Here is a 17674-nt window from a genome sequence, read left to right on the forward strand (position 1 = left end):
GTTATTTAATTTACCTAAATAATAACAGGCTCATTAGTGAGGCCCACAACTTGATGGAACATTAATTGCTTTCATTTCTTCAGGAATAATATTCCACAGCCTTCCACCATGACCATTGTGAAGCGGGAGATAAATTCCAGCCACTTAAAGCAAAAACTATGGTTCTCTAAGAACAGGAATCTCTTTCAAAGTGGCTAAATACTAAAAAAAAAAAAAAAAAAAAAAAAAAGTGGCTAAATACTTCTACAACCTGTTACACTGTGAGGGTCCTAAAACTTCTCTACACAGACTATTAAAATAATGAAATCATTTTAAAAATATGAAAGAGCGACCAGATTTCATGAGAGTTCTCATAGCTCAGAGTTTGCTGGGGGAAATCAATAATTGCCTCAAAATAAAATGAGGATGTCCATCCTGATAGGTCTAGGAGGTAAATTTCTAGTTAGGGTGTCAGGTTGAGCACCAATTTCCAGATATGCACAGGAAGCGGCAGGATACAGACATTAAGGCTAAAGAGCTCTGCCTTTCTCCTTTATTATTGCCCACCACCTCCTTTCTTAATCTACAAAGAGCTGTGAATCTTGAAGGACAGGCTCTATCAGCATTCATCATGACTTCACTTAATGGAAAGGTATTTCGGGGTTATTTAAAAAGATTAATGAATATGCTATTATTTAAATGAAATATGAGCTGTTTTTAGTATTTCAATAAAATGCACTTTTCCAATACATACACACACATACACACACCACTGGAAATAGCTTTGTCTTTTGACCTAGAAGTAGCAATAGAGAATCTAAGGGGAAGCAGAGCCAGACCTCAGGAAAGATAATGTATTGTGTGTTTTTATTTCTTCCAGAACTCCAAATAGTTACCTTGGCAGGCAGGCTGCTCTCTAACTGCCCATCTCAGAAGAACTGAAAGTGTTTACAGAAATTGGAAGTCCTAGCGGTACATTTCCATGAGCTCATTATTAGTTCCAGTTCTGCCCTTTAGATGTCGTGTGTACTAGTGAATATCCACGCGGCATAGACCCCTGCTCTGAGCTTTTGTTTCAATTACACACAAAGCAGCAGAAGTCGGGTATGGGATTACTGTAACGTCAGGAAATCTCTTGAGAATCCCTGCTTTGGTCACTGTTATTCAAAGCAACTCCACTGTCATTTCTTGCCTGCCTCTTTATGCTAATGAGCCCAGCCCACCGGGCTCCTCCTCCTTCCAGCCGCCCTTAAGAACTGTTCACTTTCTGCTGTCACAGAGGGTAACTGAGACCAGGCTTAGAAATCACTTGATTTAACGCAGCACTTTCCCCTCTCCTGTCTATATTATTCTAGCGTTCCTCTCTAAGTATATGGGGTATTGGATTGCATGGCAGCAGGAGGAATGAAAAAATGCCAAAACTGTGTAATCTGTCAGAAATAGTTACTCTGTAGGATTTTACACTATAAAGGGGAAATTTTCAATATGCTTTGAAATGAAAGAATTTTCTGTTTTCTCCAAATGCATTGGCATCTTTATATGTAGAGGCAGTTATATTGGTAAACATTTATTTTAAAAATCATGATGAGGAGACACTTGGAAATTTATTAGAGAAGTAAATGTTTCACACACAAAGGCAAGATCTGCACGTATGTCTGTGGTTCTGGGTGTTTTGTGAAGACCATTTTAGGTGCCTGGCCAAGGGAAGGAAATGACCCAGTGATACAGGAGCCGTAGTGACACTCCCAGTACCATGTCTGCTCTACAAAGAGAAGGCAGCAGCCACCTGTTCAACGGTTTGCACACCTGTAGATGGAAGCTTCCGGAGGACCAGCAACAGCAAGGTGAGTCAGTCAGACTAATGAGGTGTGTGTTCTCTGATATCCTGGCCATTTGCATTCCTGGAAGAGTGGTGGGCTAGGGACTTTCTGGTTGTAAAATGCTTGACAACCTTCCATTTTAAACTCCGAGAATAGTCATAATAGTGATGCATGAGGATGGGTTACCTTGCATCACTATTTGTTTTTAAGGGATTATGGAAGACTATCAAGAATGCGTATTCCTTGGAGCTGTCATTCTGAAACTTATGTGCTTAACCCTCTAGACACTGTCATTTTTCTAGAGTATGATAGATTTTGTGTAATTCAAAACACGCATCTGGGCAGGGCTGAATCAGCTACAGAGAGAATTTGCTGAGAGTAGCTTTTTGTTAGCCTGGAACTCTCTCCGCCGTCCGACCCCTAATCATGCACTTGTAGACTTAGAGTGTAAACTTACTTGTGTCTGTATCTTTTCCTTATTCATCTGTGGGCAAAATGAATATCTATTATTGGCTCTTTCCCCTTTATGGTCCTGGGAACAGCTGGAGTCAGACAGGGAAAAGCATTGCCTCTCACATGGTGAACACTCACTCAGACTAAGCCATCTCCCTTGCAGCCATTTTCACCGTCTTTTTAAAATTTGAAGTCCACTGTCCAGCCAGCCGCATCAGTTAATGGGCTGACAAGCTGGTCCTGCCAGTGCATTCTGTCAGGGACAGCAAAGGGCACTTGTAGAACAGGCTGGGTGCTGTCACAGATGACATCATCACCCCTCAGAGATGAAGGATTTACCCCAGACATATAACTTATCCTCAATAACTTGTGATGGATTGATCTATGTATGAATCTAGGCTACGAGATCTTTATTTATTTTTCCATGGACACAGCTTTAGATTTCAGTGACATGCAAAGTGTTGGCTAATGAACTGAAACCTCCCATTTCCAAGGTGACATTTGTGCACTAACATTTGTGGGAATGTGTCAGGCCATCTCCCTGCATGTGGACCTCATGCTGTGCAAGGATCAGCATAGTGTGGGTAGAAAATACTTCATCTCCAATGAAAGCACTTTAAGACCATTCTGTGCCATCAGGGCTCCTACAAAATATTTTGAACCAACTTCTTTAGAATGTAAAGTCCTGGCATGTGCCAGGGTTTAATCACAGCACTGCAAAACATTCTTCCTCCCCTATCAGAAGACAATCCTGACTCATCAGAGGTTTCTTGTTTGTAGTTCATTTTGTGTGAAATGTTTAAAGCTACCTCCCCCCCGCCAATTGCTGATATAATATTTGTTGTAGGAGATTTGCTGGTAGAGCATAAACGAGATGTTAAAAATCACCTGTGAAAGTCACCAAAGATATTTGCTGTTATCATTTGAATGTACAGTCTTTTAGCATTTTTTTCTATGCACATTTCTATGACTCTTCTATTGTGTGATTTTTAAACAAAAACAGACTTTGTACGTAGTGTTTTGTAAACTGCTTTTGAACTTTACAATGGCTCATGAGTAAATTTCCATGTTACTATATATTCTTCTACAACCTTATTTTTAACAGTTGTATACTATTCCTTCACGTGGGTGTAGCAAAATTCCTTTAGACAATTCCCTATTTTGGGGCATTTCTTTGATTTCCCATTTTTTACAATTACAGACAACACTGTGTTTAGCATAAACTAATGGATAAATCATTGCAGAGTTTGTGGGATCACAGAATATGCATAGTTTTATGTTTGTTTGTTTGTTTGTTTGTTTTGGCCAAAAGGCCTCCCAATTAGCTACATAGGAATATATTCTCAGTATTTTGCATATTATTTTAAAAGTTCTTTCCCAATTTTATAAGTGGAAAATGGTATCCCCCTGTTGTTTTAATTCGAGGCAGATAGTTTTTTATGGTCTCTCTCTTACCAGCCATATCCAGAGAGGCCTGGAAATATCATTACGATGACATACTTCCCAAAATACCAACAAGACTAAATGTCTGGTCTCATTTCTCAGACTGAAGCATTTGTCTAGAATGTTTTAAAAGCAGCCATATTCTTCCACAGCCGAGTCTCAAAATATCTGCCCACATAAACCACAATACATAAAGTTTTGGAGCACACTAATGCAGCCCAGACTGACAATTGACGGCTATAAGAAACATCATCTAAATATTTGCATTGACAAGTGACCCTGGGCAGTGTTTGCTGTGTTGCTAAAAAACATTCCAGTTACTGTCCTGGAGTTTAAAAGTACTCATTCAGAGCAGTGGTACTGACTTTTACTCTAAGCCAGGGGTCCCCAAACTTTTTACACAGGGGGCCAGTTCACCGTCCCTCAGACCGTTGGAGGGCCGGACTATAAAAAAAACTATGAACAAATCCCTATGCACACTGCACATATCTTATTTTAAAGTAAAAAAACAAAACAGGAAGAAATACAATATTTAAAATAACAAACAAGTAAATTTAAATCAACAAACTGACCAGTATTTCAATGGGAACTATGCTCCTCCACTGACCACCTATGAAAGAGGTGCCCCTTCCAGAAGTGCGGCGGGGGCCAGATAAATGGCCTCAGGGGGCCGCATGTGGGGACCCCTGCTCTAAGCTATACTTGTTCCTTGCTATTATGCAAAGTTCAGAGAGGTCCAAGGCATCAAAGCTGTTTGTTTCAGAGGTCTGGCGGAGGACTCACTCACGGAGGCATCCTGGGTTCATAGCATTAGCCTCTCCCCAAACAGACCAAAGTTCCAGACCATGATTGACACTGAACTCCTCAGAGTTCATGGCTAGATTCAGCACACATCTTTTCTAACATTCCTTGCTTTATGCTGAAGTATTTCATGTTAACTCTGAGGTACTTAACTCTTTCCACCTAGTCACTTACAAAAATGTACTTTTGGGGTGTTGATATAGATAAAAGTCACTCATTCTTCAGCAGTAATTGGGGCTATGACTGCGCCAAGCACTGGTCCAGGTGCCGGGGGTGCACGGCCCTGAGCTGTGGTTCTGGTCCACATGGAATTGAGCTCTAGGGCAGCAGGTGCTGGATAAGCATAGAGCAGACTCCAGGAGCCTCCTCTCCCCACTTGGTGCTGTCTTGTAGCTTCTTCTGTGATATTTAAATCCATTTATCTGTGACATTGTTCTGAGACCACAACTATAAACATTGATTTACATGTCTGTGAAGCTTCAACGAAGCTCAGTACACATTACATGAACTAGGCAGTTGTAGTCATTCTTATGTTTTATAGTCTTTAACATTTATAAAGTGGTTCCAGATACATTATCTCATTTCATTCTCACAACATCCAGGTAAAGTGGTATATTAGTCAAGGTTCTCCAGAAAAATAGAACCCATAGGATGTGTGTGTGTGTATATATATGTGTGTGTGCACACACACACATAGGTAGTTAGAGATAGAGAAAGAGAGAGAGAGAGAAATTTATTTCAACAAATTGTCACAGGATTATGGAGGCAAGCAAGTCCAAAATCTGGAGGTCCATACAGAGAGCCAACCAATGTCGCACTTGAAGTCTAAAGGTGGTCTGCTGGCGGAATTACTTCTTGCTCAGGGCAGCTCAGTCTTTTGTTCCAGCCAGGCCTTCAGACCTTCAGCAGACTGAATGAAATGCACTGACATTATGGAGGGCAGTCTGCTTTACTCAAAGTCCACCAATTTCAATGGAAGAAGAGCTACACATATATAGCTGTTTTTATTCCACCAAAAGGGAGCCTCAAAGAATCTCAAATAGCATTTATTCTATATGCAAAGTCATTACTGGCATTTGAAGGCACATATGGGTAGAAACAAATATAGACCATTTAAAAATAACTTTAAAATTCATATTTTATTAGACTTTATTATGTTCAAACTCCCACACTTCACAATAAGCCTCTCTAGTAAGTGGCACATATGTGAAGATTTGGAAAATATATGTAACGACTTGAACTTCATTTTTTCCACCTCACACTCATTAGAGTGGCTATTATAAAAAATAGACAATAACAAGTGTTGTAAAGAATGGGAAGAAATTAGAATTCTTATGCACTGTTGATGGGAATGTAGAATGGTGCATCTTCTGTGGAAAGTTGTATGGCATTTCCTAAACTACTAAAAATAGAATTGCCATGTGATCCAGCAATTCCCTTCTGGGTGCATAACCAACACGAGTGAAAGCAGGGACTGGAATTCGTACCCCAGTGCTCACAGCCACACTATTTACAATGGCCAAACAGTGGAAGCAACCTGGAAAGCTATGCAGTAGTAGGAGGGAATGAAGGATTGATGCACGTGACCTCACAGATGAATCTCGAATATGTATGACCCTTTGGAGGTAAAGATAGGAGGCTGGCCCTGTGGGGTGAAGGACCAAGATGTTGGCACACCTGGAACACACACCAGTGCTGCTACTCGTGGGCTAACATGCTTTAGCACTAGCATGCATTTCGATCCTTACTGATAGGCTGTATCATGGAGGCCGTCCAGTGAGGATGCTCAAGTCCCACTGGGAGACCTACATGACCCCATTCAAACTACGATTCTGCGATGTGCCTGTAATTATTTCCCTCCTGTTGTTTCTCTGTGTTGTACAAGTTCTCTGAGAGCAGCAAACCAGGTTTATCCTTAGGACCTCACCACAGTGCCAACATGTCATTTATGAACAAATTGCATTTATGAAGTGTTTGTCATACGACAGACACTATTTTTAAGCACTTTACATGTGTTACCTCATGATGTAGATAACGTCGTGACCTCACGGTGGGGGTCTTGAGACAAGATCCTAATCCTAGAAGCCTGGTGTCAGAGTCTGAGCCTTTAACCCGTGCTCATCATGTCTTCTCAAGCAGCACAAAATACATGGTCAGCTCTTCACCGGCAAAGGGCCCGAGTGATGGCTGACCCTTGAACTCTATTTGTGGTTCATCATTGAAAAGGTGTTGTTATTGATGTCACCAGTTTCTTTCTATATAATCTACTAACCATATTCTACTGTCTCTCCAAAAGGTGTATTTGACTCTAAAAGAAACGGGCCAGAAAATGTACCTGTATCAATGCAAACACATCAGCCCAGAGCAAGTGGCCTGCTTACTGGACTAGCCATCTTCATGTAAATTTAAGTAACTGCACAGTCTATATCTCTTATACTGCACAAAGTGTGGAAGATAGCAAAGTGCCATTTTTGGAACTGGCCTGGTATGGCCTTGAGAGATGCTTTGGGCTTTGACAAAAGGCACAAGTAGTATCCCAAACTCCAAATTTAAAGGGGGCTATATAATAGTTATTATTATTTAAACTGAGGACTCTACTTAAAATGCTGGCTCACCAATTATATTAAATCATTAACTTGACTTGAAATATCAACATTTAGGCAAAACCCATTTCATACTTTAGTTGCTTTTTAATGAGGTCTGATGGCAAATTTAGCATAATATCCAAAAGCCAAGATTCAAGATGCAGAAAATACCTGTATTCACTAAGAAATTGTAATTCCTTCCACCGATGATCTGATATCTCAATAAAGAGTTAGTGTTTAATGGGTACAGGGATGATGAAAATTTTCTAGAAATGGATAAGGGTATTAGTTGACACATCTATGTGAATATACCAAATGTCACTGAACTGTACATTTAAAGTAGTTAAAATGGTATATTTTATGTTAGGTATATTTTCCCCACAATAATAATAATAATAATAATAATAATAATAATAATCTAAAAAAAAAAGATCTCACATATTACAGTATCTCTTCTAATCCTTCTATCCTGATTTATAATACACTTCAGTGATCATGAAAACCTGAAGGGAGGAAATGGATGAACATAAAGGATTGTTTTCAGTTTACTTGAGAATTTTTCAAGTCATATGAATTTATAAATTTTATAAAAAGTCAAAGTTTTTCTCTTGTGATTTTCTTTAGCATGCTAAACCAATGTTCCTGGGAGATTTACGACTTGCTACCGGGACTTGACTTCTCCCATGCCAATCCCCAACCAACGGGATAGGCTATCTCTGGGCAGAGCCACCCGCAGCAGGCACAGGGCTTCCTGCGGCAGGTCCCTGCTGGAGGGCCAGCAGGGTATTTCAGGGAAGGTGAGAGCAAGGCTGCCGGCTTCTGCGAGTTCCCAGGAGGAGAATGAGGTCCAGGCCTTCCCGGCTTGTGAGCATGTCAGGCGCAGCTCTCCTGTGTTCCCCTCCAGGGTCTTGTTCTCAGTGGAATAACAATCACTCCCATGGAAATGGGAAAACAGGAGCAAGACTCTTCTCTGGCTTGCTCAAAGGCTCAGGATGAAGGGGAATATGTTTAAGGAAAAGAGATTTGGAATTGGGAGACATTGCAATCAAGCTTCTCCACCTAGCCCATGTCCTTGGGATCTAGGAAGGAATTTAAAAATAATGTGTTTCTTTACTGAACAGGAAGTGATACTTCGGAATTCAATATATGAAGCTATTTATCAGCCACTTTGACTTGTGAATAGTCTTTGCGGAAAATAATTTAATTCTATTTTGTGTCAAAATCACCTCTTTAATTTTAGCAGTACAGAAAACACTAGAGGATCACTTAAATGAACTCTAAGAGCTATCATTTTAAACCTATGCGTGTACCTGCTCAATATTTATCTTCAACATGCCAGGAAAACTAGATTATGTATCAATTTCCTCCTCCCTCAGCAAAATGGAGAGACTCATTCTAACATATGGAAGCATTTTCACACTGCAAGTTATTCTGAGGGGAGAGTAGTGATTTATAAATGCTGTCAAGTGAAATATGTATTTTCAAATGGTACTGAATTGACCATGCATGTCTCAGGACACATTCTGCATCTTTATTACCCAATCGGCATAAATAAAGAAACGCTGTAGAGAAAGAGCAAGGCAGCTGTTTCTGGCATTTTCTATCCAGAGAGCCCAAGTTTGCTACTGGTAAACATATTGAAGTAATCACAGATTGCAAGTGATTGTATCACAAAGGCACATAATAATTTTATTTATAGATAAATCTAATAACACCTTCAAATTACGGAGAAATGGATATGCTCTGTCAAAAGTAATCCATTCTTCTGAGTTATTTTTGCCAGAGACTGAAAAGATTTGACAAGATTTTTAAATGACCAGACTGACCATGCCACTGGCCTGTTGACCTTCTCAAACAAACCTCTTTAGAGTCAGAATACAAATAGAAAATGGCAACAGTAAGTGGAGCACCTAGCAGTGTTTACAGATGGCACAACCCAAGTTCAGGATGACTTGCACAGCCTGGGACCCCATCTCAACCAGGCTGGCCATGAAAGCAGGAGGACTGTCATCGCCTGGGCATATCATAGCTTCGAGAGAGAAGCCCCAACAGTCATTTCATTCACAATGCAAGCCAGGAGGGAAATCTTTTGTTTTTGTTTTTGTTTTGTTTTTAAACAGGAAAAAGCATGAGATTTGGAATAAGCACTCGCTCACATGGTTTAGTCCTGGATCTCTAAATGTTAGCTGTGTGCCCTTGGGTACATCCTATAAGCTTAAAGCCTCAGTGCTCTCATGGCAGAAGGGTTTAATAACTTACCTTTTGCGGATCAGATCATGTAATAAGAAATGCAGCTCACTGAGCATTTCATAGGTGCCAAGCACTGAGTTTAGGGTTTGACCTAATTACCTTGTTTAATTCTTACAACAACTCAGTGAAGTATGTCTTACTATCCCCATTTTACTGATGAGGAAACGGAGCTCGGTAGGATCACATGAACTGCCCAGCTCACAGAGCTGGTAAATTGAGGAGCTGGAATTTCAATCTATGTCTGTTTTTGTGTCAAAGCTTAGGTTTTTAAAAACAGATGTTCTGGATCCTGGCCGGTTGGCTCAGCTGTGGAGCGTCGGCCTGGCGTGCAGGAGTCCCAGGTTCGATTCCCGGCCAGGGCACACAGGAGAAGCGCCCATCTGCTTTTCCACCCCTCCCCCTCTCCTTCCTCTCTGTCTCTCTCTTCCCCTCCCGCAGCCAAGGCTCCATTGGAGCAAAGATGGCCCGGGCGCTGAGGATGGCTCTGTGGCCTCTGCCTCAGGTGCTAGAATGGCTCTGGATGCAACAGAACGACGCCCCAGAGGGGCAGAGCATCGCCCCCTGGTGGGCATGCCGGGTGGATCCCCGTCGGGCGCATGCAGGAGTCTGACTGCCTCCCCGTTTCCAGCTTTGGAAAAATGGAAAAAAAAACAAACAAAAAAACCCCAGATGTTCTGGTTCTTACTAGCCATCCATTTAGCCACTAATATACACTGCTCACAAAAATTAGGGAATATTTTATACTTTTATATTCATTTTGAAATATCCCCTAACTTGTAGTTAAATTTGCTTTATAAAGGTAAAGTATGATGCAAATATAAGTTTTTCTATTAAGCCTGTACATAAAAGAAGCATCAGGGGATATCACCAAAGTCTAACTTCTCATGCTACTTCTTCAGGTCATATTAAATTAAACATTTCAAAAGGCCAAAGGGTAAACATTGTTAAGAGGAAAGAACAATAAAATAACTTAAGAAAAAATAAAATAATATTTAAGTAATTAAAAAATAAATAAATAATTCAAAAAGTAATGTTTTCACATTGGAACAGTAGTAAAATTTAATGGAGTATGCTGTGATATCTATTAAAGAGTCACTCATCACCTCACCCCAATATAAAGCACACTGAACATGATGATCATGTCTTTTGGGATTACTTACAGAACACTCAGAATTTAAAGCCATTTTCTTCACCATCACTGCATTTTGATGGAAAGAGTGAATTAGCCAGATGTTCTGTATCAAATAATTTTGTTAACATTCTCTGTATTTTGAATCTATGAACTTCGCTATTTATAAAAACATTAGTGAAGTAAATGACTTTAAGTAATAAGAATTTTTTTCAATTGAATTACTGCTGCTGCAAATCTTCAGATTCTAAAATGCAAATGCAATGAATTCACTGGCCAATGTGACTTCACATCTGACTGGATTATAAATTAAGCAGCAGAGTGTGGAATTGAGTTTGGGGTGAGAATGGACCCAACACAATTTTTCAGGGGCTTGGTACTACTTCCAGAAGGGTAGCAAGTCTTATGTTTGACACAACCTCTGAATCTTTTTGCTTCTTGCACACATCAAAGCCTTTTATTATCTCTATGCCTTGGTTTTTCAAAATTTTTCTGTGTCTAGATCAAGACCAGCATGCAAACCAGTGGAGGTAAGTGTCTAGAGTCTTTGGAACCTTCTATGAATGAACCCCTTGAAGATTATCAGCACGAGAAAGCAGATGAATTCAGAAAATGTGATGGTTTAGATCAGTGGTAATCAACCTGGTCCCTACCACCCACTAGTGGGCATTCCAGCTTTCATGGTGGGCGGTAGCGGAGCAACCAAAGTATAAATAAAAAGATAGATTTAACTATAGTAAGTTGTTTTATAAAGATTTATTCTGCCAAACTTAGCGAAAATCCAACATAAAGTACTTGGTAAGTAATTATTATTATATGCTTTAACTTGCTGTAACTCTGCTTTGTAAGTTTTATAAAGTAAAGTTACTTCTCTACTTTATAAATCACCATTACTGTGGAACCAGTAGGCGGTTAGAAAGTTTTACTACTAACAGAGATACAAAAGTGGGCGGTAGGTATAAAAAGGATGACTACCCCTGGTTTAGATGAAGCTCTGGGTGATGATGGGTATAGTCATTGGACTGAGAGATAGTTTTGTCATCTTCAATTTCCTATTCTGAAATTATTTCTATTCTAAAAATGAGTGATTTCTTTGTTAGCATGGTATTGAGGAGACAAGGAACAACTTTTTTTTGTTTTATTGTAATTTTTGTCTCTAGTGTATGTTTCTCTCTCTTTTTTAATGTTTAAATTTTATTTAGAAAATTAACTTTAACAGGGTGACAAATGAATCAAAACTAGAAATGCTAGATTTATTAGAACTGGCATTTTATAACTTCATTTCCAACAAAAACTTAAAGCAGTTCAAACAATTTAAAATTGGATTTAAAAGATTGACTGAGGCCCTGGCCGGTTTGCTCAGTGGTAGAGCGTCGGCCTGGCGTGCAGAAGTCCTGGGTTTGATTCCCGGCCAGGGCACACAGGAGAAGCGCCCATTTGCTTCTCCACCCCTCCCCCTCTTCTTCCTCTCTGTCTCTCTCTTCCCCTCCCACAGCCGAGGCTCCATTGGAGCAAAGATGGCCCGGGCGCTGGGATGGCTTCTTGGCCTCTGCCCCAGGCGCTAGAGTGGCTCTGGTCGCAACAGAGCGACGCCCCGGAGGGGCAGAGCATCGCCCCCTGGTGGGCAGAGCGTGCCGGGTGGATCCGGTCGGGCGCATGCGGAAGTCTGTCTGACTCTCTTTCCCCGTTTCCAGCTTCAGAAAAATACAAAAAAAAAAAAGATTGACTGATTTTCCCCTTTTAGTCCAGATGCTGTATTTATTAAACACACTTGTATTTATAGCACACAAAATTTGTTATAACTTAAGCAGGGCTGGCATCATGCCAGCAGGGTTCATTCATCTTGTGTCTCAAGTTGAACTAGTGCTTTGTGAGACAGTCTGGAAACTTCCTAGGCCAACTGCCTTTGTTTCCCTCTGGGGTTCCGATTATTTTACCTTCAGGTCAATACGAGGGATCTCATAAAATAGACTCAAGATTGTCCCTTCACAGCTAATAATGTCATTCTGTGGCCCTACCACCCCTTTCTGTAAAGACATAGTTTTTTTTAGAATTTGGTGGGCAAATTACTGTTTATTTCATTTCTTTTGCATTTTTACAGAATTCCTCCGTATATGGCTAGAAATAAGTACACAAATATTTCATGCTGGTGGTTCTCTCTTGAACTGGCCAGGATTCCTTTTCCTTCTGGGCTACAATGTGTCCTTTCTTAAAACTATCTTAGAATATTTTCATACAGTTTTGACTTTTGTCTGTTCTTTTTCAACAAATCAGGACTGTGATTCAGATACTTTGTGTTTCCTGCTAGGATTTATCTGAATTTCCTACAGAAGATATCATTGTTTACCATTGAGATTTTAGATGTTTTACATTCTTGTTGAAGAATATAAGTTCTATGACAAAGGTTTTTGATGCAGTTTATGTTTCTAGGCTAAATTTTTCTTTGTAAATAACCTCAAGCAGATATATTTACTAGAAATTTTTGAATAAAGTTAGATTTCAGACACATTATGAAAGCAAATATTTGCATTAGAGAAGAATTCATTAACTGCTTCAAGCAGAATATCTGAATAATTGATTTTAATATCAATTTTGATATTTCATTATTCTTATTACATGTTTTCTTTTTAAGTCTTTCAAGAAGTCCTTGACTTCACCTCCCATTGAACCATAGTAGTCACAGTCTGTGGGCTGAGTACTAATTATTTTCTCACTAATTGTCGAGTTTCTCAGAACGTCTGGAGGTTTGGTCACTAACTGCTATCTTCCGACAGAAACCTGGGGGACTGTTTCTCAAATGTGTGTACAAATCATCAGAGGGTCCTGTCAAATGCAGATCCTGATTCAGTAAGCGACGCCTAAGAATCTGCATTTCTAACAAGCTCCCAGTCAATATTGCCAGTCTGTCTTGACCACACTTTGAGGAACAAGGATCTCTAATGCTATTTATGTGCCATGGCCTGAATCCAGAAACTTCCTGATACTAAAAAAAGAAGCAGAATATAACAGATCAACAAGGGGAACTGAGAAGGGAACAAGGGGTAAGAATAAGGTAATGAGTGAAGGGAAAAAGAAAGACCTTTGAGGAACAAAAAAGGCACTTCTTCCAGAACTGACAAGGTAGCAGGACGACTGCACATCACATAGGACTGGGGAGGATGAGGGAAAAGGGACCTCACTTTTATTGAGGGTCTTCTGTGCAGATAGATAGACTGAGAGCTATTCTGCTTTATTCCAAAAGGATTTGAAGAGGAAGCTATTCTAGGGGCTCTCACATGCACACATTGTTTCAATCCTAACAACTCTTTATAAGTATATCATACCTGCAGAACCAGATGAAAAGGCTGAGGCTTGCGGTTACTTTGTTTTTAAACACCGCTCCAGGCCTCTCTTGACCTCAGAGTTCTACCTCCGTGCCATGACCAGAAAGCTGGACACAAGTGAGGGCGGAGGACGAGGATGGGGACACACAGGACAGCGCTGGAGCCTGGGTGAGACCGTGCACAGGGAGAACATCAGGGCAGAGGATGTGGCAGAGACGCATGGGCAGGTTCAGAAAGAAAGAGACAGAAACACGCAGGGCCCGCCAGGGCTGTAAGTCAAGCAGCAGACCATTCCATTTGGCAGGCGGGCCCTCTACACAGGGCTTGTTATCCCCCTCCCTCCTGCCGAGGCTTCTTCCACAGCCTTTTTGGCCCCGCTAGCTAGCGGAGTCTGGGCCTTTCCAGTGCGGAGAATTCGGGTTTCACGCCCCCTAAAACCACAAGAGCAGCAAGCAGACGTTTGCTGGGCTCCAGTTGGGATGGGCCGGGTAGCAGAAACTTGAGACCCCTAGAAGCTGCTTGTACCCCACATCCTCCAGGACTCTGAGCGAAAGGCATCTCTTCTGCCTCCTTTTCCTGGAGCTGCTTTCCACTCAGTAAATCCTTTCAAACATCCTCCATCAAGAAGGTTCACCCAGTTACTTTCTTTCCTCCATGAAATAGGTCTGTTTGCCAGAGATCGAGTGCCAATGAAATATGTGGAAATACAGAGTACTTTACCACCCACCCAGAATTTGGTGCATATTAGAATAGGGGGGAGAATTATATTTACTGTTAACACTTTGAATCCTGAAGACCCAAGCTCTTACATATATGCACAATTTTCTCTCTGAATTCTTGTCTGGGGACTTGGGGGAATGTGCTGGTGAAGGGCAAGGGCATAAATTGCCTCTCAAATGTGCATTCTGAGCTCAGTGAGTTCCTCTTGCTCACACCTTTATTTCCCTCTATCTCTATGCAAAAACCAGTTGGACCTAAGAAATAAGATACTGGATGCCTGCTAGGCAGTGTAACTCAATAAGTCTATTTTTGGCAAGGAGCATGAGATTTGTCCTTTAATTATGGGCGTCTGACACTATAATAGGAATTATTTTTGTTTTTAATTTTTAAAGTTATACATATTCATGTGGTTTAAAAGATCAAATGGTTTTACAAGATTTTCTAGGGGGAAAAAACAGCCATTTTCTCCTTGCCCCTTTCTCTGCTCTTTCTTTTCTTGATCTCCTGACCAAGAAAAAACAGCATCCAACTCCCATAGCTTTCTTTAGGTGTTCATCTCTGGATCCCTACCTATCAGGCATTTTAGTGCGATTTCTTTATATGTATGTTTAGACATTACTGACTTACAATGATAGGACAATTTATATCCCTTCTCAGATTTCTCTGAACCCTACGATCACTACCAACACAGCTGCTCCCCACTCTCTCCCTTCCTGTCTCTCTCGGTTTCAAAAATTAAAAATAAATAAATAAAGATCTTGGCCCACAGCCTACTTCCATTGTGGAGCAGAATAACAGGTGAACTGAGTACATTGTGCTTTTTCTTGTATATAATGGGTACTTAAATGTATTTGAGATACTTAAATATATTGTGAATGAATGTCTTCTCTTAATGAAGTAGTTCAGAAAACAACAATATCGGGATTCATTAAATGCTACATGAACCTTAAAACAGGCAAAACATCAAGAATGAATCTTTAAGGGTTTTAGGTGTTCCTCCCCATTCCCTCATCTTCATTCCCTTTCACAGAAGACTGTATTTTAGACTTTTAATTTCTCCATTTGCCTCAAAAAAAAAAAAATCATAGCTGCAAGGTGAACAAAGAAATAAAAAACACAGTAGTTGACTCTCTAGAATTTAGACTAGCCTCTTACTTCCTCCCTCTCTGTCCTTTTCCCTGCTGATCCCTTCTCCACACAGCAAGCAGAGTGATCTTCAAAGAGGAAATGAAGATCAGAGTGAAACATTCCATGGCTTAATATCTCTTACTGGCTTTCCGTTTTTCTGGGAATAAAAAGGAAACTCCTGGCACAACCTACAAGGCCTCCCAAAGCTCCTATCTCATCTTCAGCCTTAATTTGTACCACTGTCCCCTCTCTCTTACCTTATAAAGGGTCTTATACAATACATAGCCACCCCTCAGTACATTGTTGTTAAAGAAGTGGGTTTATCAATAAACATATTAAAGAATAAAGGATACATTTTTTAAGATATAGTTTCAAGGACTTCACTTGAAATTGTTAATTTCCTACTGGGTCCGGCATGAAAACTGGTATGAACCCCATGGCTTGATACTTACTTTGGCTTTGTCTTTGGAGCCCAGAGGATTGCTTGGGAGAGGGGAGAAATCTAGAAGCGAGTGGAGGTGAGGACTATTTGCTTTCTCACTAACGCACTGGGCCCTGTTGGGGAGAGAAGGCGCTGCAATGAGGCTAACATACCTTCAATCAGACAGTATGTACCTAGGTCCTAACACAGTGGCTGGCACAAAAGAAGATGTTCAATAAATATGTGTTGAGTTAATGAATGAAAGTGGCTTTCCTACTTTACCATATGCCTTCCACACTGCAAATAACACTTCGTGATTTTCTCCTTAAAGCTGCCGTTGAAGATCGCTTTTGCCCATGGTTAGCTGAATACTTTGATAGAGGGAGAGTCATGTTATTTGTCTAGGGTTAGGCCAAGTTGTGCTATTTTAAGAATAACTAACCTAAGTCCACATCAGAAGTGGCCCATTCATTATTCTAATTCGTTAAGTATGCCCCCACACATTCACAAAGACTATTTCCTTTCAAAATCACTAGCAAGCTCCTTTCTTAGATCTCATGGGATTGCTGGAAAGGGGGTTTGTTTGAGAAAGCACATAGAATTGAACTGCAGTTTCACAGGGCTGGGATTGCCCATATGTTATGAGCACATTGTGCTGGGGGTCACTTGGCAGAGGGGCAGTAAGCATTGCACTGAAAGCAGGTATCAACTTCGCATGGCCCCAGGAGCTTGGCAAAGCTGGCAGAGTGTGTGACACTCTCTTATGGATTACACTGTGGGGAAGGAGAACCCCTTTCTGGCATCTAAACAATGTAATTGTCTAGTAGTTCCTTGAACTCAGCTAGAGGTTTATTTCTTCAGCCTAGGGATGGTAAATTATCTCAGCTTGTATGACAGGACGGAATATTGGTAATGGCTTCTGGGAACCTACAAAGAGAAGAGTTCTGAGGTCATATTTGGGCCCATCAAGAAAGTACTGCTGTAAGTTAGCAATGTTAGGTATGAGTTTTCAAATGGGGGTTGGTGGCATACCACATATTTAATATCCTTTTTTGTTTCTTTTGTTAAAAATCTAAGTACCTGTAATTAGGTCTAAAATCCATTTAATCTTCACATAAATTCTGTGAGGTAAGTACTATTTTAATCTTTTTTTTTTTTAGCTGAAGAAACTAAGTTTCAGAGAGATTAAGTTTCCTAAAGTATAAAGCAATTAGTAGTATAACATATATTTGAAAACATGCCCACCTAACTCCAGAGCCCAACTTCTTAAGAACCATTTTCCCTAAGAATTCTGGAGTGCAGATATTTAAAGCTGTTATCACTCATTTACACCCTAAATAGTTTCTCTCTATTGTCCTAAGATAGGAAAATTTAAAAGATTAATAAGGTTGCTAGGGCTGAAGATAAACTTCAGCTACTTTATAACACTAAGACTGATTCTTAACCTAAATATTGGAAACATGACTTAGTATATGACTACTCTAGTCAAGGAAATATGAATTATTTCTAGATCACTTTTAAGGGTGGACTGCAGGACATCTATATCTGGAGATTGAATCCAAGTAGGAGTACTATTATCAAATGAAAATTTTCACCCCTTGGAACTTTTTATTCTAAAAGTA

At 40.2% G+C, this 17674-nt stretch overlaps 1 protein-coding gene across 2 annotated transcripts in view; it reads left to right on the forward strand.

The window, feature by feature from the left end:
• The first annotated feature begins 1267 nt into the window (after positions 1-1267).
• The window catches only part of RANBP3L (RAN binding protein 3 like), a 42591-nt gene continuing 26184 nt past the window's right edge, over positions 1268-17674 (forward strand). For both annotated transcript variants that reach the window (XM_066379027.1, XM_066379036.1), the window contains exon 1: positions 1268-1823. In XM_066379027.1, coding sequence (XP_066235124.1) covers positions 1733-1823 — 91 coding nt within the window. In that variant the 5' untranslated portion in view covers positions 1268-1732. The remainder of the gene's footprint in view (positions 1824-17674) is intronic.

This window comes from Saccopteryx leptura, chromosome 1 (genome assembly GCF_036850995.1).
Source record: "Saccopteryx leptura isolate mSacLep1 chromosome 1, mSacLep1_pri_phased_curated, whole genome shotgun sequence".
NCBI lineage: Eukaryota > Metazoa > Chordata > Mammalia > Chiroptera > Emballonuridae > Saccopteryx > Saccopteryx leptura.